Source organism: Branchiostoma belcheri, unplaced genomic scaffold (assembly GCF_001625305.1).
Source record: "Branchiostoma belcheri isolate BF01 breed outbred unplaced genomic scaffold, Haploidv18h27 scaffold27, whole genome shotgun sequence".
Taxonomy (NCBI): Eukaryota; Metazoa; Chordata; class Leptocardii; order Amphioxiformes; family Branchiostomatidae; genus Branchiostoma; species Branchiostoma belcheri.
Window position 1 is genome coordinate 2,499,910 of NW_017803876.1, and position 27,951 is coordinate 2,527,860.

The following is a 27,951-nucleotide window of genomic DNA, read 5'->3' on the forward strand; positions in this document are numbered from 1 at the left end:
TGAGATTTCTTGTGCCGTATTTTAATGCTATTAGTTTAAACAGGAACAAGTGTTGTTTTTACTAGTTTCATGTATAAATGAGGAGATAACAGTTGTCTTCTTTTTTGTGGTACAGACAAAATGTCCGTGTTGATATGTTATAAGTTACCACAGTGAACGCTGCAAGTTAAGAGTAGTGCAGCATTATCCTAGCACTATCCTAGCTCAATAAAAGGTAAAACTAAATAGAAAAAAGTTTTGCTGTTTTAGGCCAATGATCATTATCTTGCTGTTGTAATTTATAAGGTCTGTAATTTATAATGTCTGGAATGGTCTTTGAGTATTTTATCAGGATCTACAACAGAATAAACCACACTACTGTTTTAATGTTGATTAAAATCTCTACTAATTGACTGTTACTATGAGTATAAAAAAATCAATGCTCCCAACCCATGTTGGTTACTTTGTGACAACTCGTTTTAAATGCCAGTCATGTGTCTGCAAAGAATTATAATTGCATAGAAGTGCCACGACAGTGGCTGTATGTGCACCGCAGAATGGTTTATTGACAGTATGACAGAAAGACCAACACCTATTACTCCAGGAATGCTATAACAGTTACAACTGTGACACAGAGTGAACCACAAGTAGTAGTACCATGGAGAAGTTACAAAAGCTATGTAAACCGGTGCTAATTGTTGTACATGTATATACGTGACACAGAAGCGTTTGCCTGTAGTCAGGACAATGTAAACATTGGCAATTTATTACTATGAACAACGACTCCAAATAAGCAGACACACATCCGGTACTATTACAGGTAGTTGCGATTGACTACTTAAGATAATTATTGAACTTCATTGATATACGAAGTCTTTGAGTTAATTGCATTTTTCCGCGGAGAGCATCATCAATGCAATTGACAAGGATGAGGAGAAAACTACAGATTGAAACACAGCACGACCCTCATGCAAAATGTATGTATGACATGTTTGATTGACAGCTGATGTCAGGCTGACTTTCCGCCTCAGTTAGACAGGAGGAGGGCCATCAGTGCCGGCATCACGACAGTCATCAGCGCCGCTGCCAGGCTGGCTGCTCCGCCCGCTGGAAAGGCAAGTGCACACTGTTTTTACAATGTATGGCACAACATGCAACCGGTTCGAACCAAAAATGTTCCACTAATCAAGGAGGCTAACCTTGACTTATGCTTTATATGTCACGTTTCCAAACCGGGGCCCGACCGGGCTGTTTGCATGAACGAAAAACTAACAATTCATTATATCAAGAATATACAGAAATAGTGCCCCCTTAGGACCCCCTTTATGTCTTTAGATACTGCAATCGTTTGCCGCGTAGGCTGCAATCACAGTAATTTATTTAGCTGAACTAAAATACCGATCCCGTTATGATTACCTGGTGCATTTGTGGGCGTCGCCATGGTGTTGTTCATGGTGCCGGTGGGGCTCATGGCTGCTGGAAACGGCAAAAAAGTATTCAAGATGTAAACATTTGACAAGTATGTCAAGATACGCTCGTATCGACGGTTAAAAGGCTCCTTATCTTTATCGGTATAAATAAAATGCGTTCTATATATAAATGCAAAAGAACCTGCCTGCCAGCTCCGGACACTTTTTGGCGAAGTGAATCGACATGAAACAAACTTTCTCAGTAGGCTTATAAATGACCACACAAAGACGCGGACTTTCGCAAGAACTATATATGATATCGAACTGCCGAGGCCTGCAGGCAACACCTGTATTTGAGTATAAACGGCATCGTACTCACTTGTTTGCGCTCCTACTTCAACTGCGCATTGGGCCAGGAATACAGCAAACACTACAGCAACGAGGAAAGCCTGCAAGAATATTCATAGTTTAGTCCAACGAACTGCAGAATAAAATTAGAGGATTGACGTATATTGTACATGGTATTGTGTATATTGCAATGCAGATGTTATAATCTCGTAAGTTTCTTCAACTTATCGGAGAAGACTATGGTGGCCCTGTGTGCTTGACTAAAGGCGCATAGCACGCATAGCACTATCAGCTATCGAGAAGGCATTGTACTTCATTTGTTTTGTTCTATCTATCCATCTGTTGTACTTCAGTTATGTTTTCCCCGGGCGCCTCAAGCATTACGCTTAGAGCTGGACCTCCTCACGGTGTTACAGGTCCCAACTCCCGGCGTGACAAATTCTCCGAATGAAGATTTCCCCGGTTTAGTTAGTGTCAGTTTCAGTCAATATCCGGTAGCCTGACCCAGAACAGTCTGCATGGTCAACTCTCGTGTCCGCAAACATTGCACGACTTTTGTCTCTCACTGTCGGCACTACACTGAACCACATGTCAGAGACAGGCTCACCTAATTAGAAAACAAGAGGCCAGACTTCTTGATGGCAAACGTCTTCCTGATACCTCTGTAAATACTGTTAAACAAGCTGGGCGATCCAAGAGAGCTTTGAGGCTGTGCGTCAAGTGAGGTGAGGACCACCCATTCAGAGACAAATACATGTTTAAGTAAATTGAAAGCAAAGAGAGCCAACGCAGACTGAAATTCAATATGCTAAGCTGGTGATACGCGGGAGTATGGTATAGTATGAATGGAAGGTACGTGAGATACTACGTCTAATGTATGTGATTCATAAAAACTTCTAGATCACTCACATCAGTATACGTTTTGCCCTTAGACGAGTCGCAAGCTGTTGAAGTGCCCAGATTAAAGGCTCTTTTAGGTAAGACGGAAAACCAGGTGAAACAACAAATCAGATCCCTCTTTCAATATGTGGCTTTCCAAACATTCTTTTGTTTCATTCAGATTAGGTAAAAAGGATTTCATGGACACAAAAGTGTTTTCCGGATTTCCCGATAAAATAGCGTGTGAGCTTTCAGTGCGGCGAAACCCGATGCTAACAATAACAACTTGAGGAGAGACTGTCAACCTTTTCTGGTTACCTGAGGCAGACGGCACCAGACCAAAGGAGCCTTTTTAGGCATGGCATCTCACTGTGTAAACGAAAGGTCTCGAAGGACACGTGTTGACGTCAACCTACAACTTCGTTAAGGGGCAGTGGTAGATCCGGCTCGGGCTTACAAATAACTCGTTTCCCGCAAACCTTGCCAAATTCTACCTAAAGCGGTATTCGTCTGCTTCGTTAAGCAGGAGTGTATATAAAGCCACGGGTACTTGTGACTATAGTCTGCCATATTCCGATGTGTTTAGAATGAAACAAGTTTCGAGTTACACATTTTTTCCAGCAGGTGTTCTGAGACACCGCCCTGCGCGGCAAGCCCGCCAAGCTACATGTACACCGGCCTACTACGTTCTTTCTATCTATTATCATGGCCAGTGTGTATTCTTCCACATTGTGGCTTTTAGTTTTATTTCCACCGGTTAACAACTTGTGTATTCAATACTGCTACCGGCACAGACAGTCCCGCCCTGCGACTACTAGATGGACTGAGGCCACGTGTTCAAATAACGCCAAATTAAGTTCCAGTGGAAATACAGCTAAAACCGATAAAAACAGCCCTGCAAACAGGATAGCACAATTTTTCTCAAGGATTTGTGGACTATTGTAGTAAACTACAAGATAACAGAACGGAAGCCCAGATAAACCCGACACTCTTTTTTGTCTCCCGGCTGAAACGCTAGCAGTCCCCGCGTGAAACGTTAACCTGCATCGACCAGAAAGAAGCTTCTAACTTCTCTAAGAGAACAGCACAATGCTCAGGCAAATCATCTCATCATGACATTCTCTCTCTGTTTAAACATGTTTCACTCACCTTGGCGAACATCTTTAAAACTTGTTCTTAGGAAGCTGCGACAGGGTGAGAAAAGGGCGCGCGCTTGTCCGACCGACGTTACACAGACGAATGACCGTTACAACACAGGGGGGTTCTGGGATTTCTGTCTGTCCTGATTACACATGCCGACTGTAACTCTACACCGAGGTAGCGGTAGAAGTTTGTTTACTGACGTCATGATCAAACGTACAATGGGCACCTCAGAGCTTCCTGTAATCGGAACTTAGGATTGACGAGGTCCATTTCAGTTTAGGACTAAATGATTATACAATGTGGTGGATTCTTGCCAGATACAAGTTTGACCATCTTCACTTTTTGGACCTATCGCTTAGACATGTCCAGCTTTCTCAAAAGCAATTTCGCTTGCTTTCTTTTCGCGTAATTGATTATCGCTTAAGTCAAGTGGCCTTTTCCCATTACTTCCCTGGTCACAGTAAGAGAGAAGTGAAACGGATGCTAGACTTAATTAAAGATTTCGCGGCAAAATTGGCACGACATACCCATAACTCGGAGGGATTATGGTCACCTAGGACGCTACAAGAAATGTAATCTCATCAAAGTGCTTAATGTGGGGAACTGCGTCGAGTGAGGAGCAAAATAGAAAAGTGAGATCTGGCAGCTGTTATCGTAATTTTATTACCGGTATTATCATTTACAAACTTCAACGGAATGATACAAACAAGCGTCTTTGATCTTTGATAAAATCTTATAGAGAACCATTTATAATATGAGAACAAAATTGTCTAATTAGTCAACATTTCTGTACATTCTCTTACACTCTTGAACTGTAGTTTCTTGTAGCACTTCTATTTTGCTTGTACCAGTACAAAATCAATTTTGGACATGATTAAAACATTCTGTTGCTTGTGCCCATTATGGCCAGTACACTGCCTCATGATGATGACTTCCTTCCTTCCCCAAAAGTATTTCTTATCTTTAGTCCTCACTATCCAAAACCTTTCTTACATTCCACAACATTGCATAGAAACCACTGAAATGTTCCACTTTATTGCAGTCTTTATTGCAACTTAAGTCAGACACAGGAATTGTTACAAGCGAGAGTGAGGGTCTAGTCAGGGTTTCACAGCTGCCTTGACAGACTCCGGCATCCTGCTCAGGTACCAGTCATGGTCGCTGTACGTGGCCAGGACGCCTCCCGTGTTGGGGTGCTTCACATCCCGGTGGTACTGCAGGGCGTTCCCGTGGATGTCGGTCAGCCTGCCGCCCAGGGCGTGAAGGATGGCTTCAGGTGCGCAGGTGTCCCACTTCTTACAGCCAGGTGTGGCAAACACGTATGCATGAGCCTTCCCTTCAATAACCAGCAGCACCTGTAAGTGAGGAGGACAGAATCTTGATATACGTATATACATGCTATCCAGATCTTTTGCTCAAAGGAATTTCATACAAAGCTGTTACATTTAAATGAATACCAGTACCATGTAGTTCCTTACAGCCAGATTGACAAGTGAGAAAACAATCGGCCATATTGTCTCCCTACCTTGTGCCCAGCTCCCCCCACCCTGAGGACTTCATCAGGCTGCATGGCCTCAATGGATTCTGTCACCAGCTTATTGGAGTGGGATCTAAAACACAGGCGGTGCATCCATGTAATGAGATGATGATACAGCTATATGTAGGTGAGCCAAACACAGGTGGTTTGCTGCCATACTAAATCAAAGATACCAAGTGACCAAACAAAAAGCCCAGAGAGCATGCAATGCACAAAAAGAACTTATAACACTGTCTTTATAGCCTCTATGGTTTTATCTAGCCAGATTGTGCTTTGAGTTTGAGAAAAGGAATCTCAACAACAGTAACACAAATGTTTTTTTGACCACAGGTTAGACAACAGTGTACCTGGTAGTGGTAACAATTCGTTTATCAGCTGGGGGAACCAGGCGTTCCACACCGAATGCTCCAAGTCCAACAATTCCCCACATGGTCCGCCCAAGAGTTGCCCCTGGGCCAGCCTTGTAGTTGTAATAAGGCTGGTTGATCACTCCTGCAACTGCCTTCCCATTCACAGCCACACCTATCAACACTGTGACATGGTCCAGGAAACCTAGTACAGAAGAAAAAAGTTATCATTGATGTTGAGTCTTTTTCTTCTTGATTTTTGCCTTGTTACATGGTGTAAAATATGTGATGGCTACTTAATATATGTAACGTTACTAGTACTATACTATAACTAGAAATGTAACATTTGCAAAGGAAATGCATCATGTTTACCTTCGCACATGGTCTGCTCTGTCAGTTCTTACTCAAATACAGTCATATATATGGTGAGACAGAAGTCTAAACTATATGATTGCAACATGATGTAACCCAACACCAGTTACCATGGTGACAGACATCAACATATCAAGCCATTGGCCAGGTCAGAGGTTAGTGTGTGGAGAAGAAGAAGAGGAAGAGGAAACGTAGCCTGGTTACCAAACCTATTATAGCTCCCGAGTCCTACATCCTCTCCGCAAATATTTGCGGAGAGGATGTAGGACTCGGGAGCTATAATAGGTTTGGTAACCAGGCTAGAGGAAACGTAGCAAAAACAATATGTTTTCCTTCGGTAAACATAAATACATATACTATAAAGTGGCAATAGACGAATAATACAGTAGTTGCTGATAACCAAGCACCCTTTAAAACAGAACTTAAAAAGTATTCACCTTCTGTGTATTCCTTAGTTCCATCCAGAGGGTCAACCCATACAACCACCTGTGAACGACATTGCAATGAAACAAACTGGTGAACACAATACACCACCTCATCTCCACACAGAGAAAATGCTGCCTAAAAATTTCAGCCTCAAGACCAAAAGATAGCTGGTTAAAGGAAATACTGGGCAATGGGTGACTGCAGATTTCTTCTATCCATACTTACATCTTCATCCTTCACAGACTGAAGGTTCTGAGGACAAACTACTTTCAACACCTCCTCTGACAACCTAGTCTCCAGGTGTGACTCGTCAACTGTCTCTCCTGTTGGTTCCTTAACAGAAGAATGAAAATTTAAGATAGTCGAGTAATGAGGGGAAATAAGACAAAAGTTGTATAGCCCAGAGATGATAAAAAACAATAAGTAACATAATTAACAATACCTTGAGTGAAGCTCAGTTATGTTTCTCCTCACAATACCTTGTCAAACTGATAATGCTTAACTACTTTTACTTACAATGTTTCTTAAAAATTTGTTTTTGATGCTATATGACTAAGTTGCAATGGTGTGAAATGTGGAGCAAAAACTGCAGAAATGAAAGAAACCATTTTCTGCATCTCACCTCCTCCCCTATGATGGTGACTTTTGGAAACTGTCTGGACAATGACTGGACGATGCACTCCTGAGCTGACCGGTCAGCCTGAGTCTGCAGGTCATTCTTTCCATCCTGATGAGAGCAAGAGACATTATAATGAGGAAAAATTCTGCAGCCAAGCTAAAGTACTAGTATTTTAGTGAAGTTTACTAAAATCACTGAATTCCAACATCCAGTACCGATTGGACAGGAGAGGGGCTTTAATAGCATGTGTCAATCATTATAAAGCAAATTCCTAGCAGGGTACTTCATTGTATTAGCTTGTGAGATGACATGCAAAATGCATTATGTATTGCTGGAAGTGCAAGTCATCATGTCAGTGCAAGTAAAACTTAAACTGTTTAATAATACCAGGGGCATAGTCCAACTTCCCTCTTTACACAAATTGTCAATTTGGAATTAGCGAGGCGAAATTGCACGGTCATGGTGACATGAATTATGCAGAGCAGCCATAATGTAACATAAGTAATTAAAACATATTCGATTAATTAGTATAAACGTTATAATTTAATTACTAACGGTTAACATCTGTGTCCATTATATCAGCATATAGTCCATAATATCACCACCTTGAGAAAAAGTATGCTTAAAGATATTTTTACTGCAACATACCCTAGGTATGTACATTTGAGATGTGCAGGAGTGCATACTAAAAGTATGTTGCAGTAAAAATGTTTTTCTCAAGGTGGCGATATTATAGACCCTGGTGATATTATGGACACGGATGTTAGTATCTGCTTCTGACTTCTGTGATTATTTTGTTCAGACATTTAGACTATCTTCAACTTTTATCTTCAATGAAATATAATCAGTTTTTCCCGGCTTGATGTTGATAGTCAAAACTCAAAATATTTCAAAGATCAACTGCGGAAAAGTTTTTATCTGGGTCTATAATAAAACGATAAACTGAAGACCTTTTCTACCACCCCCAGCTCTCCGCTGTTGAACACGTTCCTGACGATCGCCCCTGCCTTTTCCGCTACCGAGACTGACGCGGCCACCAGACGGAGCACTAGAGGAGCACCTGTGTTACCTGCCATCGCTACGCTGTGCAGAAGTAATCTGGGCAAATTAAACATTTCCACATGTGAACACCGGTAGTCTGCAGTGTCCGTATGGTCACAAATTTAGAGTGCCTACTAGGAGGTATGATGTGCAATGATCACTATCATGAAATTAGAAACACTCACCGGCAATGAAGGCGCATAACCTTTATAAACCTTTTAACGTAGTAAGTTGTTAATATAGTAAAATAGATACAAAAGTAAACTCAAATAATATGTCATTTTACTGTTAAAATGGGGCAGTTAGCTAATCTTTGTGCCTCTGTGGTAACGCAGTCATACCTCCTAACAAGTCTGCTCTCAACTTTGACCTGACGTGGAGTGGCTCCGTCGTTTTACGACAAAAATATAAATTTTACGACATGTTCTAGTGCGCATGTACACAATCTGTTCACTCAAAAAGTTTGCAGACGTGAAAGTGGTGGGGAGGGTGACAAGTAGATGTTGGTAGATCATTGATGTTTTTAACTTAATTACTCCGAAATGTGGTCATTCTTCTCTAGAGATCCCACAGCTAACTTCGCGTTTGAGATCGGAGATGTGGTGACGGGGCTGGAGGAGAAGTCTATCTGGACTTTGCACAAGGGAAAACGGAAGGTAGGTTGACGTTCTGTCTTTCCTCAGCTGCCTTGATGTTGCCGACGTGGCTGGATATGTTGTACCTTAGTTGTTGTATCTGGTACAAAATTAGTGTTTTTGCTTTGTAAAAGTTCAAACTGAACGTAGATCAGCCACTTGCACTTTAATATATTCTTGTTATCAACCTAAAATTATTTTCGCATCAGAGCAAACTTTATCAGACATCTATCATAAGACAGTAGCCTGGGTACCATCCCCAGTAGTATATTCGCAAACTCTATAACTGTTATAGAGTTTGCGAATATACTACTGGGGATGGTACCCAGGCTAATAAGACAGTGGCAGCTAAGAAGGAATGTATTTTTATTATCCTGTTTCTAGATATTAAAGCTGATATATTTTGTTTATACAGGCCAATGGAGAACCAGTTTCTGTGTTCGTGTTTGACATTAAGGACTATAATGAGACTCAGGTGAGATTTGGGAGACAGAATTTGTATTAGTATCATTTGAAAGATGTAGTTTTAAGTTACACCCATAGGACCAAGACATAACACAGGAACTGAAAGTTGAACTAATCCAGTATGTGTAGTGTGTACTTATAATGTTTTTGTCACTTTTGGATATAACATAGTTTGTTTTACTTCCAGATGCAGACGGCCAAAAATTCCCTGAAAAGACTCAAAACACTTCGTCATCCCAATGTTGTTACCTACATCGACAGCTTAGAGGCAAGTCAAGTTATCTTCTTAAAAAGACACTTTCACTTTCAGCAATAGTGTTTTTGGAACCTTTTTTGAATACTATTATCTAAGTACTATATTGTATATTAACAAGAATGTTACCTTGTACTTTCCCCTCTACAGACAGACAAGACAGTGTATGTAGTAACTGAACCAGTGGTTCCCTTGGTAACATATATAGCAGAGCAAAAACCCAACGAACTGGTCATCTCCTGGGGCCTGCACCAGATAGTGGTAAGTTCTATGCTTTAAATCTTAGCATACAATGATCAAATATCAGTGTGATAAATTACAAAGGCAAAGATAGCAACATATTGAACTGAATGATAGTATCAAAGTTCAAGGAGATTTTTGTGAACTTTAGTATTTGATTGTAAAGATAGTAAAGAATTGCAAAAGAAGGATTATCTGAGTACACCTAGTTGACATTTAACTTTATCAGTAGAGCCATAACTGGTATGCAGTATGATATTGTTATGTAGGAATACTGAAATCCTTTTGTGATTTTGACCTTTGCGTATTCTCCTCTATCTTGTGTATCTCAAGCTAAGCCTTTTTCCTCTCCCCATCCAGAAAGCGTTGAGCTTCTTTGTGAACGATGTGAATCTGATCCACAACAACGTGTGCAGTGCCTCGGTGTTTGTGGACCCTGCCGGGGAATGGAAGCTGGGTGGGGTGGACTACATGTACCCAGCCACGGGGGAGGGCAGCATCCCTCCTGTCAAGATCCTCCCCGCGCTGGAGAGGTACGACCCACCAGAGAAGAACGACCTGAGCAGAGGGAGGAAGGCAGAGAAATGGTCAGTGAGAGATGTCTTCATTGGGAATTATTCACTGTTATATCATTACATTGTACAGTCAGCTGTACTAGAGTAAGTGATCATACTGTACTGTACATCTGTATAAGTACTGTCTAGCCATTGTGGTCTCCGTTGGGTGGTCCCCAGGATGCTCTTTGAATAAGACCCATTATACAAAACCCATTATTATTTTTCTCTTCATGCCAAGCAGTGATTGACTATCTGTCTATTGTGACCACTTTCTTTCAAGTTCCATGAGAGGTCTCTTTATTCTAGGTTGCATGTACATATGTTCTGATAACTGCTGTTCTGGACTAAATGTCTTCTGTATGTTGTGTGTTTGTATCTGATGTGGACATTTCCAATGGACAGGTCCTCTGACATGTGGGGTCTGGGCTGTTTGATCTGGGAAGTCTTCAATGGACCCTTGCCCAGAACATCAGCACTTAAAGCACTGGGGAAGGTGGGTCAGCTGTAATGTGCAGGTTATTTGATGATTGTGTATATAAAGGTAGTTTGATGACCTTGTGTAGTATGTACAGGTGACGTTTGTTAACTTTAGTCATGAGCATGATAATTGCATACTAAGTAATGATTGATCATGATTAAAATGATGATGTGCCTATGTTGTTTTCTAGGAACTAAAGAATTGCTTCTTCCTTGTATTACTTCCTACTCACACCTATAACCATGCTACTCACAACTACAACCAGTATTACCTACTACCGGCATCCCAAATCACCTTCTTCATTACTGCACTTCTCTCTTGCCTTTATGGAACATAACCTTTTCTACTAATCCAAATGCATGGTGATCAATGGAAAATCCATAGTGTATGGCAATTTGATTTTATAGAAATGGTTCTGACACTGTGAAAATAGCACCAAGGACAGCACCAAACTTGTCACATAATCCAGTGTTCATACACACTTTCTCTCTTTAAATTAAATTATTAAATTAAATTATATGAACGAAGTGTGTAAAGACCTACATCGACAAAATATACCTTGGGTATGGGTACCATCCTAGTATTTGTAGCTGAAGAGCACAGTACCACTAGGTTAAGGAGATACATGTACCTCCAAATCATAAAGATATTATATTGTACAATTTTGCCCCAAATTGCTAAATGTTTTATCATACAAATCAGTCATCAACTTGACTCCAGTTTGACAGGTTGGATGTTACAAATTTGGGCATTTGTTGATCCTTTGATACAAATTTTAAAAAAAATGAAGATCAAGCACAAACAGTAAATTCCCAATCACCATGCAGTGACTAACATAGCTCTTTTTTACTACTTCATACCTCTTGTTCTTCCCTACACTTCTTCTTAGGTTGGACTTGATGGAGAAAGTCAAGAAGGGGTGATTGTATTATCTTTCTTTATCATGCAGTTTTCTGTATGTTTTTGGTGCTTATTGATTTATTATGTCGTGCAGAAATGATTCTGAAACAGCTCGTTTTAGAACAGTTATTTTGGTTCTACAGATTCCAAAGTCCCTGGTGCCCAACTACTGTGAGTTAGTCGGTGCCAACCCCAAAGTTCGTCCCAACCCTGCCAACTTCATCCAGTCCTGCAGGAAGACAGGAGGCTTCATGAAGAACAGTTTTGTGGATACAAACCTGTTCCTAGAGGAACAGCAGGTACAAACATATAATCTAGTATCAGTGCCAGCAGCATAAATCTATCATAAGTCACACTTTTAGAGAAACGCAAGATGCTCTTTCATGTCCAGAGCTTATATGGCAGGCTCTTTATTTGAAATACTGCTGATGTTGTAGTCGTCCATTAGGAAAGTAAACACTGTATCAAACTTACATATATCAAAGTGTCCCCACAAACACATCTGCTTATTGTCCCTTTCCCAGATCAAGGATCAGAACGAGAAGACAAAGTTCTTCAGTGAGCTGACCCCCAAGCTGGATGACTTCCCAGACAACTTCTGTAAACACAAGATCCTGCCACAGCTACTAAATGCCTATGAGTTTGGCAATGCTGGCTCTTCTGTGCTGGCACCTTTATTCAAGGTAAGGAAGTACAGCATCCTAATATGGTTTGATTCATACTTTACTTCTGTTAAAGATTAAACTGTAACATTTGTTTGTTCAAGACTTATGGTCAGCTAATGACTGTGAACATTTAAATAATTCAGTAGTGACTAACACAGGATTATTCCACAGCTTGGCAGACTCCTTGATCAAGAAGACTACCAGAAGAAAATAGTCCCATGTGTGGTGAAGCTATTCTCATCTACTGACAGGTCAACAAGAATCAAACTTCTAATGCAGGTAATATGTCTTGTATTCTTCTTTTTCTTTGGTTGCACTTTGATTTTCAGATGGAAGGTTAAATAGTCTGTCCATCCTGAGTTGAAAGGGAGGAAGGACGGGTGCTGTAGAGAGCCTGGTCCTTAATAGTGTTTCATGACTTCTTATGTTTGAATATATGTGTTTCAGATGGACTTGTTCATCGAGCACCTGCAACCAGCTACAATCAATGACCAGATCTTCCCTCAGATTGTTCATGGCTTCATGGACACCAACCCTGCCATCAGGGAACAAACTGTCAAGGTAATTTGACTTCGTCATCATCATCATTGTGGTCGCTGCATCTCTGTATAGCTACATGTACTAAACAGGCTGTCATTGTCATCCATTGCCTCTTATCCCTTGCTGTGCCCCTCCCATCCACAACACATCTCTTCAGGTAAGTTGAATTACCTGGAAAAGAAAATCATAAACGTTAAGGCAAAATATGATACTATAGGATTGTCAAAACCTCTCTGGGAGGTGTGTGCTTTAGTAAGAAATTGTGTATTTTCTGTTTTTTCCTGACTGTGTTAGGGTACTAGTAATTCATATGTTGTTGTTTTGCCTGTAGGCTATGCTGCTGATGGCTCCCAAGTTGAACGACAAGAACCTGAACACAGAACTGATGAAGCATTTTGCCAGACTCCAGTCCAAGGATGATCAGGGTGGCATCAGAACCAACACCACTGTGTGTCTGGGGAAGATAGCTTGTCATCTCAATCCACAGGTAGGGAAAAAAAGGGCGCAAGAAAACATTAAAATTGATTGACAGATTTGCTGTGTGCACCTGTGTATTAGGCTTACAATGTAATCTAATGGTCAACTTCTGGTATTCACTTATTGCATTTCTCTGTATTTTAGTGATTGGAAAATTTCAGGTAAAGATGTTGATTGTTTAAACCAAGTCATTCATTTGACAGTCATTCACACAACCTGTCTTCCAAGATGAAATGGAATTTAAAAACATGTAATGTAAAAACAATAGTTGAAAGTCCAATGTCCTTGTTCATTTTGTGTCCAGATCAGACAGAAGGTTCTTGGCTCAGCGTTCACCCGAGCCATGAAGGACCCGTTCCCCCCGGCCAGGATGGCAGGTGTGATGGCCATGGCTGCCAACCAGAAGTATTTCCCTCTGAAGGACGCTGCCACCAAGGCCCTGCCCACACTCTGTCTGCTCACTGTGGACCCAGAGAAGGGGGTCAGGGACCAGGTATGCTATTTATACCTGAGAAGTCACACTTCTTTTTCTCCTATATTCATCTTGCTGACTTGCAGCATCGGACTAGGAAGTACTGTCATTTAAAAAAATCTTATGTATGTCACAATTTACTTTCATGGTGGATTTTTAATCGGTGATGTCATTTGTTGACCTTTGATATTGTTGTTTCTTCTCTTACATTTTGTAGGCCTTTAAAGCCATCAGATGTTTTGTCGACAGCTTGGAAAAAGTATCAGAAGATCCAGAAATGTTGGCAAAATTAGGTGGGTATGTTCTTTTTTTGTGGACAGTAGATGAATTACCAGATACGTGTACTTTATGAAAGGGGATGTATCAGATATCACTTTTTTGTCATATCATATTAAGATGCTACAACTACAGAAATCTATGTAACAGTGTTGATCAAGCATTGACAACAAGCTACAACAGCAAAGCAATCTTTGACAATTTGTTTACCTTGTCATAAATCACTCTTACTGCTTCAACGATATACTTGTATGTGTCAAAAGAAAAACAAAGCAATGCTTGTTTCCTGGTACAGAGAGTGAAGTGAACAGCCCAGGTACCACAGACAGCAGTGCGAGTGGCTGGACAGGCTGGGCTGTCGGTGGAGTCAGCTCACTCACATCTAAACTGTACAGGGGAGGCAACAAACCAGCTCCAACAGCACAGGGCACTCAGCAACCACCTGGTGAGAATCACATCAACTTTTGTGCTATCATTGTCATTACTTAAGTATATTGCTTTCAGATTGCTGATAGAAAGCTGGTGTGTTACGCGGAAAGGTGGTTATACCGGCTATACAGATACAGATACATGCAATATATGATTTGAATGGCCTTTGTTATAACCTGTACTTTGATAGCTAAAACATCACTTTGAGATAAGGAGATCTTTATGTCAATATTGCTTAACAGTATTTTGAGAGTAGTCTTGAAAATTTTTCCTGTCTTAACAATTCAGTTCTTCAAGAAACAGCTGGATTTTAAGGAAGGCAATACATAGTCCTGTTGTTCCCCATGAACTGTAGCAAAGGCTCCCAGTGTAGAGCCAACTCCCAGCCAGCCAGCCAACGCCCCAGCAAGCACCCCACAGGAGCCTGAGGTAGAAGTAGAGGTGGAAGAGAGGGAGTCCCAGGATGAAGGAGGATGGGACAATGATACAGAAGAGTGGGGCAGCATGGAGGTTGGTCTTCTATTCAACGACATTTAACTGGCATTTTCCAACATATTATTACAGACAAAAGGCTACAATAATAGTTTTGTCCTACATTTGTGCATGAAGTTTTCAGAAATACAAATAAACAATTTGCTGTATTTGATCGTCACTGTAACCATTTTCATAGCACTTTACTTCCCTTGGCACCCTGGCAAAACTACAACACCTCGTTAGGGAGCATTCTAGTGCAAGATGCATTTATTCACAGTTTCACATAATGAGTTGAAAACAATATTACAATTAAAAATCTTTCTGCTCTTTGAAAATACAATACTGATAACAAACTGTTGGTTCTTCAGGACTTCTCAGCCCCCAAACCCAGACAGCCTGTCCAGAGATCTCCCCAGCTGTCCAGACCAGGCAGTACTGCTGTGAAAGCAGGACCCCCAAACCCTGAGGATGAGATCTGGGCTGAACTCAAGGGAACAAAACAAGCTCAGGACACCATGGAGGTTGGTGTGGTCATCCTCTTTCAAACAGTTTGATGAATTGTTGAATTACAGAGGTATGTAAGATCCAGAGCTGGAATACGATAGATGTTAATCAGGTATATTAAAAAGAAAATTGGTATATCTTAAAATGATGTTCCATTTCTAGGATGACTTTGGTACAGAGGAGACTGAAGGTTGGGGAGACGAGGATGCTTGGGAGAACTTTGATGTTCCTAAAAAGGTAACTTGAAAGTAATTTTACGTTATTATTGACATGAAGTCATTAATTTATGAGTGATGGTAATTTTTATGTTATTTGAAGCTTAAAAGTACAGAAGCATCTTGAGAGTGAGCCCCATTCTGTTAACATCCTGCTGGATGCCACTTGCATTACTGTGCTCTGACTAACGCCTGCCCCTCCATGGCTCAGTCCTGGGGACATCTTAGCCTTGGTACAGGATCAGGGCAGGTTACAGCCGCTACAGCTGGGTACTTTCTACCCTGGGTCTGGGGACTTTCCACCAAGCAGATGGGAGAAACGTGTTCTCAGTGTGTTGCTCAGAAGCAAGTCTTCATGATGCTTCATGTTTCTAGGCCCTTTGTGCTTTCCTTATAAATGGCCATTTGTATTGTTCGACTATGTTTGTGGGATTGTAAAATGAAGAAAATTACCAAAGTGCCTTGAATACACTCCTAATACCTTGGAATTAACACTACAATCAATCCTCACATTTACAGAAATTATTGCTGATCTTATATGCACTTCTACCAGTGCTGCAGGTACTTTAATATCATAACTTCCTTTGTTACATAAATTATGATAATGAACTACCTCATTAACATAATTACCCACCATTCCCACAGGCATCTGCTCCATCCAATCCACCAAAATTGGTCTCCTCCAATGCTTGGGATAACGAAGACTGGGGAGAGATAGATGACATCACTACATCCTCTGCCTTGCCTCCTGCCAGCTCCTACAACTGGGGGGGCAGTGGTGCGGACGATCCTTTTTCAACCGTAAGTCACGAAACTTAACTATGTGCTTGAATCCCTATTGGAAACAAATTTCGAATATGGTACTTCATTTTCACTATCTTGCCTAATTGATACATTTTTTTTTCACTCAGAGCTCTGATACCAAGTCATCAAAATCCTCCAGTGTTTCTAGAAGTTCTAAAAAACAGGATGATTGGGGTGATGTGGACAATAGCTGGGACTCGTGGGACAGTGCTGGAAGTAGCCAAAGTTAGTATCGCCCGTTATCTGATGCACATGGCTTTATTTTACATGAAAAAAAATTATTGTTCTGATATCTTTAAGATATTTTAGTAGGTTGATTTGTTTTTTTTACCATCATATTAAGCTGTTTTAAATAGCACTTAGGCCACACCAATTTAATTTCTTGGTTAACGGATTCGCCGCTTCATTTTTTTCTAATTTGCAAATAAAAATAAAAATTCAGAATCAACTGCAAAATGCTCATATTTTGCCCTGAACAGTTGAATACAGTCCTTTTTATCCTACTTGTTAAAGTTATTCCATCTTTCAATGCAGTGGTATCATTAAAAGTTCAAAATTCATTGCTTAAATTTTGAACCGGCCTGGTATGTTGACTTCATGGCTCCTATCGTACCATTTTGGGCCATAATAGGATGCCTAGGCCTGTTTTTATTTTTATTATTTTTTCGCCCGCCCGCTCCATTATTTTTCTTGAAAAATCCGTTAATCAAGAAATTAAATTGGTGTGGCCTTAAGTCCATTTAATCAATTCATCAACTGTTGGGATACAAACTGTGTAAAAAAATGGTGCTAAGCTCAGCATTCATTGTGATCAAATCAAATACTACACGTTATTCAGTCCAATATTGCAAAGATTATGACACTGTATAAAACACTACAATATACATGTACTCTGTTTACTATGGTTGTGATATCTTTCTGTCTCAGGTAAAGATGATGCCAGAAGACAGCGGGAAGAGAAGCAGCAGCAGAGACGGCAGGAGATGGAGAGAAAACGTGCCGAGAAGAAGTCTGGGAAAGGAGCCATGAAACTTGGAGCCAAGAAAGTTGCTGTGGATTAAATGTCATTAGGTCATGTGGTATAAACTGGACTGATTAAAAAATGGGGCAGGAGTACATCAAAAGGAATGTTTAAAAAAGTTAGGTTATTGTATACTTTCCATAGATGACACAATTTGATGGTGACTCCCAGATTGTTGGTTTGAAAAGAATTATAACCTCGTAACCTACTGTTGCATTCCACATAAACAGCAATTTGAGGAAACTGACCGAAATGAAGTAGACTAAAACAAAAACATTACAGACTGACATAGTCAACTATAGTGTAAAGTCTGATGTCCTGTACAGTGTGTAGGGTAGAGATATAAGCCATTTTTATTTGTAAACCTCAAAGATTTTAAACATAGGTAGGGATTAATTAATCCATGTAAGAAATAAAAAGTGCTACCATTTTACCCTGTCACTTTATCTTAGAAGTATTCGTGATAAATTATTCCTTTTCCATTACGGCCAGTGCATTATCACAACTTTCCTTGGATCTACGAAGGATGGTCTTCCTGGTTCTGTCATTATATTATTAATTCTAAATGTGCAACGCATTGATATATAGCAGGTTAAAATTAAGTACCATGATGTATGTGTTCTATTGCTGGTACAATAGCACAATGCTATCACAAATGTCTGTCAGGCAACTAATACACTGTGGATACAACTAACATTTCATAGTGGAATGTGAATAGTGTAAGTCTTAAATGCTTTTAATCAATAATAAAGTGATCTGTATATGTAAAGGATTTCCACATTGTTTCTGTGATTGTTTTTGTGAGTCCAAGACACTACACCTGGCAACTCAAAATTTGGAAATCATGAGATACATTTTTCATATTTCAGTACCTTTCCAACAACCATGTTGCAACAGATACTAGTAATGATATGCCTTAGAATGTTAGATGACTTGTAGGTACCAAGTCTCTTACAAGGTTCTCTTTACAACAGCCAGGGTTTGCCCTCTTTCAAGGTACATGTACATGTATTACTGCAATGGCAAACCACAATGAGAATTAAAAGACAAGACCTGTCTTTGTCCAGGCCTAGTGTTCTACATCAGTAACCTGGATTACAACTCTTGGTGCTGGTCACAGAACTGCCTCACTTCCGGCCTGTCCTCTGTCATGATGAAGAGCTGACAAGTATCACCACCTCTGGACTACTTGTTACAACCCTTAGGGGAAAAGAACTTGTTCTGCTCTGCTGTGGTGCACCCTGCTCCTGGCAGGCCACCTGAACCATCAGAAGAAAGCCTGCAACATCACGTCTTACTGTACTGTTGCAGCTCCTCCTTTAGAGCAGCAGCTTGTGATGTCAACTGAGCCGTTCTCTGATTTAACCGTGATAAGACATCTGTGTTAAATAAGAGAGGCATTGAATATAGTCAAAACTCAAAAAGTATAAATGAAGCGGAAGGCATTTTTCCAGGTACTAGTAGTAGGTAGACATGATGATGAAAAGGTGTACTTTCGTACTATGAAGTCTTATTCCTGTACTGACTGTTACAAATATCCATGATGACAAGGATGGAAAATAAAGGGACCTTCAAACAGCTGTGGGCTGTGTTGCAGCAGCTGACAGATTCTGACTGCTTCCTGTTCGGGGGAAGGGCGTGGCTGTCCACTGTCATCAGTGTTCCACTTCTGCTGCAGGTACATGGCCTCAACCTCCTGGTAATGGAAAAAAAAACTCCTTTATTTATAATACCTCCGTAAAATTGAGGTGAAAATTTAGGTAAAACAAGAAATTAAAAAAATCTCCCATTCTTGTTCAAACTGTATTTGCCAATAGGTTTTAAGAGAGCTTATGACAGGTGTAATTAGCCTGGGTGCCATCCGATTTGTAACGGCAACCCCGAAAACCCAGGCTATAACGTTATATGCTAAGGTGTAATGTCAGTACCTGTGACAGTGAGTGTATGTCCGTTACCAGTTGCCGGATGACCGCCTGCTTGATGTTCACCTGCTCCTCCAGGTGTGCGTTTTCCTGCATCAGCTGCTCATACTCTTCCCGTTCTTCTTTGGACATCTTTTGGCTCTAAAATCTATGGTGATCATCAAACTAAAGTCGGTACCATACACATATACCTGCTCTTTACATCTATAAGAAATGTAACATCTGAGGCAAGGATACGGTTTTTAAGATATCGAGGCTCTCCGTTGTTACTCGCAGAAGACGGTCTTGTCCGCACGTGTTCCTACTCCTCCAGGAAATGTATCTCTGAACTTTGAACTAGGGACAAACCACAAACACTTACGGGGACTGCGTGGAGGGCACAGGGGATCAATATCTTTATAAAACGAAAGTTATGGTGCTTCAATATGTTACATACCAGGAACTCTGTATAACGTTTTTAGTCAGACGGACTATTTATGTCATTCAGGTTAAGTAGGAAGGCTGAAGTGTAATAATATTCTATCCTCCTCCCATAACACAGCATGGGTGGTCCCTACTGAGGCATAGTGGGAAATTTCTAACATGGCGTCTTTTCAACACATTGCGGACGAGGCAGACGACGTTTCATCGTCGGTAAGTCGGCCGTGGTCTCCTTTGACGAAGTATATTTCGGGTTAACATCTACTACATGATATGTTGGTCATATTACAAGTAGTTTCGTGCTAATATAAGTTACAGCAACGTCTCCTTGTACCCTATTTTGTATTCATCTACGATGGGGAGGGGGGCATACAGCTACAGCAGCCCAGGTGTCTCCTTCCAGATGTTTGTTCGCTGGGGCCGGCTCAGCTCCGTCCGGGGAAAGAAATAGGGTTACACCCGGGCTAAGAAGACGACTGAAATTTTGCACACAAAAAAAATCAACAACAAAATTACCAAAGAGCTTCATGTAACCCCAGTGTGTGTCGGATTCCTTCAGGAAGAGATGGAGTCGGGCTCTGACTCAGATGAGGAGGTTGGTACTGAAGAATCCAAGGTACCGAAGGCAGGAGGTGATGGAAAGAGTGGAGCCACTTTGCAGAATACAATGAAGAAAGGTAAGTTCCGATACGTATACGCTGCAGATTAACGAGTGGTAATTTTTATATTTCATTTCTTGATTAATGTCAGTGTTTTTTTATTTCTTTCCTTTTACAAATTTTTCAATGCCATATCAAAATAATGTAGCATTCTTACATTTTTTCGTTTTCAAACAGAATTGTCTACTATGTCATTTGAGGACATTCAAAGACTGAGGGACAAGATAGGCACCAAAACGTAAGTACATGATGGACATGTGAGTGTATAAAGCTGCAAACATAAAACTATGCGCTATGGCAAATACATAATGATTTTCATCATCTGGAGTACATGTAGATTGTCCTAATCTGTTGTATACTAGATTTGTTTAATTTTTCCTCTCCATTTGTTACTATATGCTTTTCTCTCATTTCCACAGATATAACCAAGCACTCCATGGTTCAAATAGCAAGAGGGATCAAAGTAAAGTATTCAAGAGAGTCAACAAAAACAGGTAAGTTTAGTAGATATTTTTCAGTCAAAGTTTTTGTCTTATTCTTGCTGAACGTCTCATTCTCATCAAACAACACATTGTTTCCCCTTCTTTTCTCACTCATAGGCCAGTAGAGATGTCATCCAAAATTCCACCTCCCAGGATACGACAGGTGGTTCCAGTAAAAAAGAAGGTATGTCTATTTTAAGCTTGAACGTATTGTTATTGATAGTGTAAATATACAGTAAAAAGGTATTAATGTGCGTTACTGTTGCACTTTCAGATACACAGAGACCCACGTTTTGACGACCTGTCAGGAGAGTATGATGAAAAGATCTTTGAAAAGTCTTACTCATTTTTGGACCCAATGAAGGCCAGAGAAAAGAAGGTCAGTTGATGCTCCTAGCAATAGTTTGTCATCTTGTGGAAGAATTATAACATGTATTTATCCATTGATGTACATTCCATGTAATCAAGACTAGAAATGTTGCCTTTTTTTCATGGCTTTCATTAGATACCTCCTTTTACAGTACCTCGAGAAGCAGTTACGGAAAGAAAAAGATGAGGACAGAAGAAGGAAGATTCAGCAGCTCATTAGAAAAATGGTAAGTGAATTTTTGTGAACCTACATGTAGTTGTGCAACTGGGGTTAATGCATTTGTTTATTTTATCAATACATGTGTGATAAAAATGTCATCTACCAGTATTCCACTTTTTACTCTCTTTAACTTAAAACTTAGGAACAGCAAGAAAGAACCAAACGACAGGAGGACATCAAGGAAAAAGCCCTCAAGGAGTGGAAGGCCAAGGAGAAGGAGCTAGTCAAACAGGGAAAGAAACCGTACTTCCTCAAGAAATGTAAGAACCATTTGACTGGGTTTTGTATCATTTTCCCCATGATTTCTATGCCCACTACATTGCAGTGATCTTTCAAACATCTACATAATGATGCTATATCAACTGACATCAAATACATGTTTAGAAATGTATGTGAAATGTTTTTCAGCTGATGAGAAGAAGCTGGTGCTCGCACAGAAGTTTAAAGAGCTGAAGAAGAGTGGAAAGGTGGAGAAATTCTTGCAGAAAAAACGGAAGAAGAATGCAGCAAGAGACCGCAAACATCTGCCTACAGACTCTTGAGAGTCAGACAATTCTTGAAACACAGCAACGAAATTGAAGTAATAACACGCTCCTCAACAACATCAGTTTTATAACAAGGCAACTTGTATTTTGATTTTACCTATTTCACCTATAGTGTAAAATCGAACGATTATCACTATCAGTATCATGCTTATTACAAACTTGCTGGTAACTCTCTTGGATATGACTGTTTTATACAATGGGCACCTGCATGTACAGTATGCTTTTCAGTACTTGCAATAAAGAGACTGAAGGGTATATGTACTTCTAGTAATATACCAGTGACCAGATAACACTGCCAATGACCTCTTAGACATAATTTCGTACTCAGAAAGGAGTGGTTGCAATCTACTAGTATGCAGCCCTTCAGTCAAGAAACATTGGTATCCCTATATTATATTCTTGATTTCAGAGGAGTCCTGTAGTCAGTTGTCTCAAATACAGTTGAACACAGTTGTGACATTGGAAGTTCTAAGTAGTTCAGAATATCTGTCCAGTGTCATGATCTCATGCCCTTCAGTGCTTCTTCTGCAGCTGCCGCCTTCTCTTCTGCCTCCCTTTTTCTCCTCTCAGCCAGCTCCTTGAGAAACACACCATATTCCTCTGCCTCCAACTGGTGAACAACCTGTTGGCATGGAAACACAATGAGCAATCAGCTGCAACGTTCCAAGAAATGAACAGTTAGTACAACCACAAAATGCAAAGAAGAATACACATGTATCAACCAGGGCTCAAAATTAACAGTGTTCCAATAGCCACTGACCACTAAAATTTAGGCCAGGAAAATTAAAAAGACACTTTAGGACATTTTTTGGAACAATAGAAAAATAATCAACATCTGATCTAGAATGTCAGCCCTTCTTTTGTTTATCAGGCACACGTCCCAGCTTTTGGCTCCAGAAAAGTCATACACATGTACATACTTCCCGAAAAACAGGCTGGGGCAGTTCAACCTCACTTTATTTATTTTGGGGACAGTGTTGGGACAATAGGAAGAAAAGTTAATTTTGAGGTCTGTCAACATTGACATCTTTCATGATAACCAAGAAAAAGTCCCATACCTGAATTCCCATTGATCTAGCCTGTCCGATGATGCTTTTACACATCTGCTCAAGGGTCAGATGCTTCAGGTGTTCCTCTTGGCCTTTTACTTTAGCAATCTCATAAACATGTTTAACAGTCACTATTCCCCCAACTTCATGTCCTGTGCAAGAAAACAACATAGTTTCAATGAGACAAGCATTTCAAGCGACAAATACCAAGTGAAAATATTTAGTGAAAAAATTTGCAGCAGATCTCTGTTTGAAAGTGCATTCATCACAAGAAATGAATCTTGGTGGTAGACACTGTACACTAGACACAGTAATGCCACTCACCTGTGCTATGAGCCCCTTTGGCCACACCTGCTGCAGCCTTCAAGAAGTATGAAACTGGAGGTAGTTTGAACTCGATGTTCCATTTCCTATTGGGCTGGATAGAAGGATTCTAGTCAATACCACACTACACTGTCTACTACATGTATTATCAGTTAATAATCCATATCCAAAATCTGAGAAAATATAAAATACTCAAATTTTGGTGACAATGCCATTAACAGTTCATCTTGGTTGGTACACACAAAAATAAAATAAAAACAACTTTGTATCATGAATACTATTGTTAGGGGGAAGAAATGACTTACCAATATTGTTATCTTGCATGGCACTGGTACACCCTCCTTAATGTGTTTTGTCTTCTCATTAAAATCCTTGCAAAACTGAGCTATGGGGATGCCTCTCTGTAAAACAAAAACTTGTTGTGTTACATGTCATGTATCTCTCGTGTCATGTCATGTACAAATGTTACTGCTCTTCCCTTGGCTTCTAATCAGCTTTACCATTACAAAATGAACTGATGACTTAAAATAGTCCATTGTCTTAGGTAATTTTAAGTAATCAGTTAAGCTGTCCATCTCAAATCATGTTCAACATGTCTTGTGGGCTCCCTCTATAGTTTTAAGAGGAAGAAATTATTTCAATTTCAAAGCCATACCATATCATAAAGTATCAAACTTCAAAGCACATCAGTATCAAAATCATGAACACTTGATACTGTTACTTTTTTACCTGTCCTAGGATCGGTCCCAGAGGCGGGGCTGGGAGAGCCTGTCCTGCTGGCACTAGCCCCTTGATGAAGTTAGGGCCTCCTACAGCCTGGGCCATTTTCTTGGCGGCTTTCACGCCCTTAGACATGGTGTTTTCTTAGTTTTTCTCACCAGTTACATCCAGCATGTGTAGTTCTAGGTCACTGGGGTTACAGCAAGGCATTGTGGGGGGAAAATTAGACTATACCATTCAGGGAGGTATAATCTCTTTGTAACATCTTTTTTCATGCCTTAATGAATAAAAATTTCTCCAAAATAAGATACATACTTTAAAAAATGCTGTATAAATAGCATTTAATTTTATAAAATTATACAATAGTGCTCATTGACTCCTTTTGTCAGGAGGAAATATGACACAAATTACAATAAAACCCCTCTCTACATAGTATCGTCCGTGCGTAGCTTGCACGCTCGTACAAAATGGCCGACATGACTCCGACGGTGCAGGAGCTACAAAAGTTGAGGGTTACAGACCTCAAAGCCAAGTTGTCTGAACTTGGCTTAGCGGTGTCAGGTAAGAACTACGTTATGCAATTTTGAGAAGGGAAAATATTGTTCTGGTACGTCGTTTAATGCTGAAAATAAACATTCAAAAATTGCCCCCCTCCCATTATTTATTACACTCTAAAAGCCATTTCCCAAAGCTTCCCGCGGAACGAAACATCGGTTCTCGTCAGAAAATAAAAGTTACATGAACTGTTACGGATAGCCCAAGTAACAACAACACCGTCCCCAGGTGTTTCTGTATACAAAATATATCGAAGGCCCATATAAAGCACAACAACATCCTGGTATCATTTTTGCCAACAGTGCATGGTCACAAGACAAAAGGTTGGTTGGACAAATTATCCTAAAGTTGTCTTTTCCTATTTATATAAACTATTTAGGCATTCCTACAAAGGGCAAAATTTGGTTGCAATTTGCCATATCGTAGATGATGATTAGCACATTGTACCTCCATCTGCATGTACCTCCTTATGCTATATTTGAGTTCGGTAATTTAAGCGAAGAGACCTAGTAGATCTCTTCGCTTTACCGACCAATTTCAATTTACTGTCCGCCCTTGTAAAGCTGAAACATTTACCTTTTCATATTTTAGCCGTGTAGTACTCATCTGGAACACTTTACCTGTAACAATCCGTCAACATTTGTACTCAAATCTTAGCATTTCATCTGTCAGGAAATTGTTAGCCACTTATTACATATCCCGTGTACACTCCACATATTCCACCGATAACATATGCACCTGGTCCTCCATTTGTAGATGTCATGCCTGCCTAACCACTTAGCCATACCTTACTGCCTTTATTGTTGTTTGTATTTTGTATACTGTATATTTTTAGTTCTGATATTTAGATGTATCTTGATGTATTATTTGTCTCGGTGCTATGTATCTCTGTTGAGGAGCCGGCCCCGTAGAGAAACCAGCTTTCTGTTGCCGGCTCCTCACAGATTTTTTTAAAAATCTGTAAAGCTCAATAAATAAATAAAATAAACTTCACCTCGAGTACCTCCTAACTTGCCCATAGTCTTTATGAATGCTAAAAAAATTATGTGAAATAAACCATCACTTCACAAGATTTGTTAAAGTGAGAAGTTACTTTTATCTACTTCTAGTGGCAGATGACGCTTAAGTCATTTTCCATTTCAGCAACATTGGGCTGTTCCAAAAATAAAGGTGGCAGGATCTTGCTTAAAAGCAAAATTAGCGCCATTTCTGATCATTTGTTACTTAGCTTGAACTGTATCAACCTGCCCAAGTATTTTTGGCTCTTTGAACTTTGGCTGATTGACATCTACTTAAACCAATGGCAAGCCTTGGCTTGCGGGCCAAGGACGCCTAGTACATGTTGAAAAACAAAAGGTCTATTCAGTCTATCTTGTTCAACTGGTTCGTACCGGCGACATGATGTATCCAACCATGCAATTTTAGGCCATGCAATTTGTTAAATACATTTCATTAAAAAACCTTTTAATATTTGGATCCATGAAGTCAGAGACTTGGTGAGTTATGGACTTATGCTGTTGGACCAAAAGTTGTAGTAGATTTTGTTATTTGTATTTTTGAACCATTTTTTTGGGTTCATTGTCCGCGATTATCTGTTAAGTTTGAAATTGAACAATTTATACGTGTGCAAATGTTTGAGTGATACTAATCATAGAAATGCTCAATTTAGGTGGCAAGTGCAATCTGTTGTCTGTTAGTGTTACTTCTATTAGAGCATTTGTACTGTAAAATATTAATTAGAGCTTTATATCTGCTTGCTTTGTGTGTATCATTATGGCATACCAGATTAAGTTACTCAGTACTGTAAATCTTACTATTCTAAACCCAGATACATGTACCATCTAACATGTGTATTTGTAATGTCATAGCTTGAAGTCTATACCTGACCTCCAGTACACCTCCAAACATGGATTGTGACATGTACTTGGCTTGTGACATGTTATACATGTACAGTTGTAGTTGGATTTGTTGCAGCAGTAGTTGGATTCGTACATGTCCCATGGTTGTTGGACATGTACGAGTAGGAAAGTCAGACTCCCTATGTATGGGTTTGTGCCAATAGCCAATAAGTTATGTTACTTATGTATGATTGATATAGCAGGTCCTATTCAGTGTGGCGTCTCCTATTTTTGACATGTTCTTCAGCGCCTTTTATGGGGTGAACTGTATAACATGTCCATCCCTAGATTTGTGTGTAACTGTACATAGTCTGTTATTGTATAATCAGTCCTAAATCATTTATGCTTTAGAAGTTGTGTTTTAAATATCTATGACTACTTTCCAGGTCTGAAAGCAGAACTGGTAAACAGACTCTTTGAGTTCTACAAAAGGGTAAGTTGTCTCTACTTTCTAGTTGAGTCTAGTCTAGTTTTAGCCAGATATTTAGCACAACACTTATTTTAATACATGTAAAACATGAAATTTTCTGTATTACCTGGAAAACTGTTTTCTATCAAAATGTTTTTGATCTAGCAAAATGTCTAGTTAGCAAGTATGTTCTGGTGGCGATCCGTACCGATGGCTGAAAACAGAGGTCACTCAAAGAAAGTCCCAAAGACTCCCAAAGCTACTGATGTGAAATTATGTGTCCATTTTAAATCAAAAACTGTTTTCATCTTTCCCTGTAGCAAAACCAAGCAGCACAGATGGAAAGGGAGAGAGAGGCTCAAGCTCAGAGGGAAAGGGAGCAAGCACAAGCAAGTTAGTGTCTGTCTTACCTAACCCTGCACATGTTATACACGGATTATAAAATACATTTGTATCTTATGGCAGGGATTGAAAATTTGTAGTATTATTGTTCATGAGTGGTTGAGAAACACTTTTCATAGTAGCTATTTTCATATAACTGGTATGTCATTATAACATTACAGAAGTATAGATTGACTAAACTGTTCCTTTGGCCTGCTAGTTGAGCCCAAAAATGTACCTACAAAAGCCCATCTCACATTTCCCTTGTCTTGTTCTCCAGTGGCCCAGCAGGCCCCAGTGATCCCCCCTCCCCAGCTGATGCAGCAGGAGCAGGCCCCCCCTCAGCTGCCCCCAGTCCTGCAGCAGCCCCAGCAGCCCGAACCCCCTGCACGCCCCCCTCCCCAGCCACCTGCCCAGCTACAGCAAATGCCGCCGCAGGTCCTGCAGCCCCAGATGGTCCCCCCTCCGCAGATGGTCCCGCCCCCTCAGATGG

The 27,951-nt window shown here is 40.2% G+C and overlaps 6 protein-coding genes and 1 long non-coding RNA gene across 9 annotated transcripts in view; 3 read left to right on the top strand and 4 right to left on the bottom strand.

Annotated features, from left to right (window-relative positions):
* Positions 1 to 521: 521 nt before the first annotated feature.
* LOC109472213 lies at positions 522 to 3,885 on the bottom strand. Its single transcript, XR_002140346.1, has 4 exons — positions 3,765 to 3,885; positions 1,768 to 1,837; positions 1,396 to 1,455; positions 522 to 1,086 (listed from the first exon to the last, which is right to left on the bottom strand). It is a non-coding gene; the product is annotated as an uncharacterized LOC109472213 (long non-coding RNA).
* Positions 3,886 to 4,404: 519 nt separating this feature from the next.
* LOC109472191 (3'(2'),5'-bisphosphate nucleotidase 1-like) lies at positions 4,405 to 8,460 on the bottom strand. 2 transcript variants are annotated; one of them, XM_019771788.1, is made up of 8 exons: positions 8,442 to 8,460; positions 8,010 to 8,157; positions 7,063 to 7,167; positions 6,666 to 6,773; positions 6,452 to 6,500; positions 5,643 to 5,847; positions 5,284 to 5,368; positions 4,405 to 5,113 (listed from the first exon to the last, which is right to left on the bottom strand). In XM_019771788.1, the coding sequence occupies exons 2-8, from the start codon at positions 8,133 to 8,135 to the stop codon at positions 4,859 to 4,861; spliced, it is 933 nt and encodes a 310-aa protein (XP_019627347.1). In that variant the 5' UTR covers positions 8,136 to 8,157; positions 8,442 to 8,460; the 3' UTR covers positions 4,405 to 4,858. The 2 variants fall into 2 exon arrangements, with proteins under 2 accessions (XP_019627347.1, XP_019627346.1); XM_019771787.1 differs by lacking the exon at positions 8,442 to 8,460 and adding an exon at positions 8,286 to 8,317.
* Positions 8,461 to 8,518: 58 nt separating this feature from the next.
* On the top strand, positions 8,519 to 18,269 carry LOC109472168 (N-terminal kinase-like protein). 2 transcript variants are annotated; one of them, XM_019771751.1, is made up of 21 exons: positions 8,519 to 8,756; positions 9,151 to 9,210; positions 9,388 to 9,468; positions 9,604 to 9,714; positions 10,054 to 10,280; positions 10,653 to 10,743; positions 11,618 to 11,647; positions 11,772 to 11,927; positions 12,153 to 12,311; positions 12,465 to 12,572; positions 12,741 to 12,854; positions 13,165 to 13,320; positions 13,615 to 13,803; positions 14,000 to 14,075; positions 14,354 to 14,503; positions 14,843 to 14,997; positions 15,330 to 15,482; positions 15,628 to 15,702; positions 16,326 to 16,481; positions 16,592 to 16,709; positions 17,412 to 18,269. In XM_019771751.1, exons 1-21 carry the CDS (start codon positions 8,643 to 8,645, stop codon positions 17,543 to 17,545), a joined length of 2,613 nt encoding a protein of 870 aa, XP_019627310.1. In that variant the 5' UTR covers positions 8,519 to 8,642; the 3' UTR covers positions 17,546 to 18,269. The 2 variants fall into 2 exon arrangements, with proteins under 2 accessions (XP_019627310.1, XP_019627311.1); XM_019771752.1 differs by lacking the exon at positions 11,618 to 11,647.
* Positions 18,270 to 18,533: 264 nt separating this feature from the next.
* LOC109472202 lies at positions 18,534 to 19,769 on the bottom strand. The gene is made up of 3 exons (XM_019771800.1): positions 19,434 to 19,769; positions 19,075 to 19,201; positions 18,534 to 18,884 (listed from the first exon to the last, which is right to left on the bottom strand). Exons 1-3 carry the CDS (start codon positions 19,557 to 19,559, stop codon positions 18,793 to 18,795), a joined length of 345 nt encoding a protein of 114 aa, XP_019627359.1. The 5' UTR covers positions 19,560 to 19,769; the 3' UTR covers positions 18,534 to 18,792.
* A 180-nt stretch (positions 19,770 to 19,949) lies between these two features.
* LOC109472194 (ribosomal RNA processing protein 36 homolog) lies at positions 19,950 to 22,198 on the top strand. The gene is made up of 9 exons (XM_019771791.1): positions 19,950 to 20,060; positions 20,407 to 20,524; positions 20,684 to 20,744; positions 20,926 to 21,000; positions 21,106 to 21,172; positions 21,263 to 21,367; positions 21,510 to 21,584; positions 21,720 to 21,837; positions 21,986 to 22,198. Exons 1-9 carry the CDS (start codon positions 20,010 to 20,012, stop codon positions 22,117 to 22,119), a joined length of 804 nt encoding a protein of 267 aa, XP_019627350.1. The 5' UTR covers positions 19,950 to 20,009; the 3' UTR covers positions 22,120 to 22,198.
* Positions 22,199 to 22,217: 19 nt separating this feature from the next.
* Positions 22,218 to 24,439, bottom strand: LOC109472199 (39S ribosomal protein L11, mitochondrial-like). The gene is made up of 5 exons (XM_019771797.1): positions 24,225 to 24,439; positions 23,801 to 23,896; positions 23,496 to 23,589; positions 23,181 to 23,323; positions 22,218 to 22,744 (listed from the first exon to the last, which is right to left on the bottom strand). Exons 1-5 carry the CDS (start codon positions 24,348 to 24,350, stop codon positions 22,619 to 22,621), a joined length of 585 nt encoding a protein of 194 aa, XP_019627356.1. The 5' UTR covers positions 24,351 to 24,439; the 3' UTR covers positions 22,218 to 22,618.
* Positions 24,440 to 24,635: 196 nt separating this feature from the next.
* Positions 24,636 to 27,951, top strand: part of LOC109472141 (splicing factor 3B subunit 2-like) — a 20,374-nt gene continuing 17,058 nt past the window's right edge. The window contains 4 exon segments of the mRNA XM_019771716.1: positions 24,636 to 24,776; positions 27,055 to 27,101; positions 27,398 to 27,470; positions 27,739 to 27,944. Coding sequence (XP_019627275.1) covers positions 24,683 to 24,776; positions 27,055 to 27,101; positions 27,398 to 27,470; positions 27,739 to 27,944 — 420 coding nt within the window. The 5' untranslated portion in view covers positions 24,636 to 24,682.